Raw genomic sequence first — 1,160 nt, 5'->3', positions numbered from 1 at the left:
GAACCTGTCTTACTCTGCAGCCGGTTTGGGTCACCCTCCTCACCAGCCCAAAGGTAATGCTTCTGCATCCAAATTTTGAAGGTATTCCTTAACGGAGAAATGGCTGATGTTTGACGTGGCCACGAGTACTAAGTGCTTCTGGATGGATTCCGGATCAGCCCCAAGGAGCGGGTACACACACCTGCGCCCCGTCCCCGGGAGCTGCTGGAGTCGGCAGGCAAGGGTCCGTATCAGCGCGGGTCAGGGCGCAGCCGAGACCCTCGCCGCACTCCTGCGACGGGGGTCTGCCGCGTACCTCGGGCACACCTGCATCACATTGGGGTTTGGCACTGCCTGGGGCCACTACATAAACCTAATTCTATGCAAAATCCTTCCAGTGCGCTTGGACTAAACTCGTGCTTTATGGACCAAACTGAAATAGCTGCCTCTTCCTCATACCCCGGCTTCTGAGTGTTCATTACAACCAAAAGTACTGTGCAAACAGAATGAGAGATGCAGTATGCAATGGCATGCTGTGGATATACATGAATTAGCTTCTTAATAAAATCAGTGTTAATTTGTTAAGCCTAAGCAACATAAAACTGTAAGTTTTTTATTTTAGTTCAAGGGAATCTGATTTCTGGGAATTCAGAATGGTTCCATCCTTACTCCTGGATTTTTTCCAGATGCGAAAACATTTACATCAACTGCCAATTCAAAACCATTCCACTTACCAAAAATCACAGTAAATCTTAAAACATGCTTTCTTTGCTGACAAGTGTTTTACTTACACGTGAATAGCTTTGCATATTTCATCTGCTGTCTTTCCAGCTTTTCTTAAAGTAATGGCAAGATTTTTGGCCCTGTTGGCATCCAGTAACGTGACTTTGTTTGACCCTTTCTGAGTTATCTTTTGCTTGCTTGAAGTAAGATCAATGGCTGGACCTTGAGCTTTAGTTTTAAATATTTCTTCAAATTCATCCACATTTAAATCCTAAAAAGGAAAAAAAATTATTTACCCCTCCCACAGCAAACACTAAAACCCACCGTGCCTAATATAGAACCAGAACTGCAGTACGTAACCAACATGCGCTCCTGAGTTAGCGATCAGGAAATCCGGCCTCCACCCCCAGTAGCTCCATACACGTTCAAAAGTCCAGGAAAACTTTCATGCTAGCACT

At 45.1% G+C, this 1,160-nt stretch overlaps 1 protein-coding gene across 1 annotated transcript in view; it reads right to left on the bottom strand.

Moving 5' to 3' along the window:
• Nucleotides 1-973, bottom strand: part of LOC104617300 (formin-like protein 2) — a gene marked incomplete at its 5' end in the record, with an annotated part of 10,315 nt that extends 9,342 nt beyond the window's left edge. The window contains one exon of the mRNA XM_010282577.1: nucleotides 771-973. Coding sequence (XP_010280879.1) covers nucleotides 771-973 — 203 coding nt within the window. The remainder of the gene's footprint in view (nucleotides 1-770) is intronic.
• Nucleotides 974-1,160: the final 187 nt, after the last annotated feature.

This window comes from Phaethon lepturus, unplaced genomic scaffold (genome assembly GCF_000687285.1).
Source record: "Phaethon lepturus isolate BGI_N335 unplaced genomic scaffold, ASM68728v1 scaffold41192, whole genome shotgun sequence".
Classification (NCBI taxonomy): Eukaryota; Metazoa; Chordata; class Aves; order Phaethontiformes; family Phaethontidae; genus Phaethon; species Phaethon lepturus.
The sequence above is the reverse complement of the archived record's forward strand: the minus strand, read 5'-3'. Positions and strand labels throughout refer to the sequence as shown.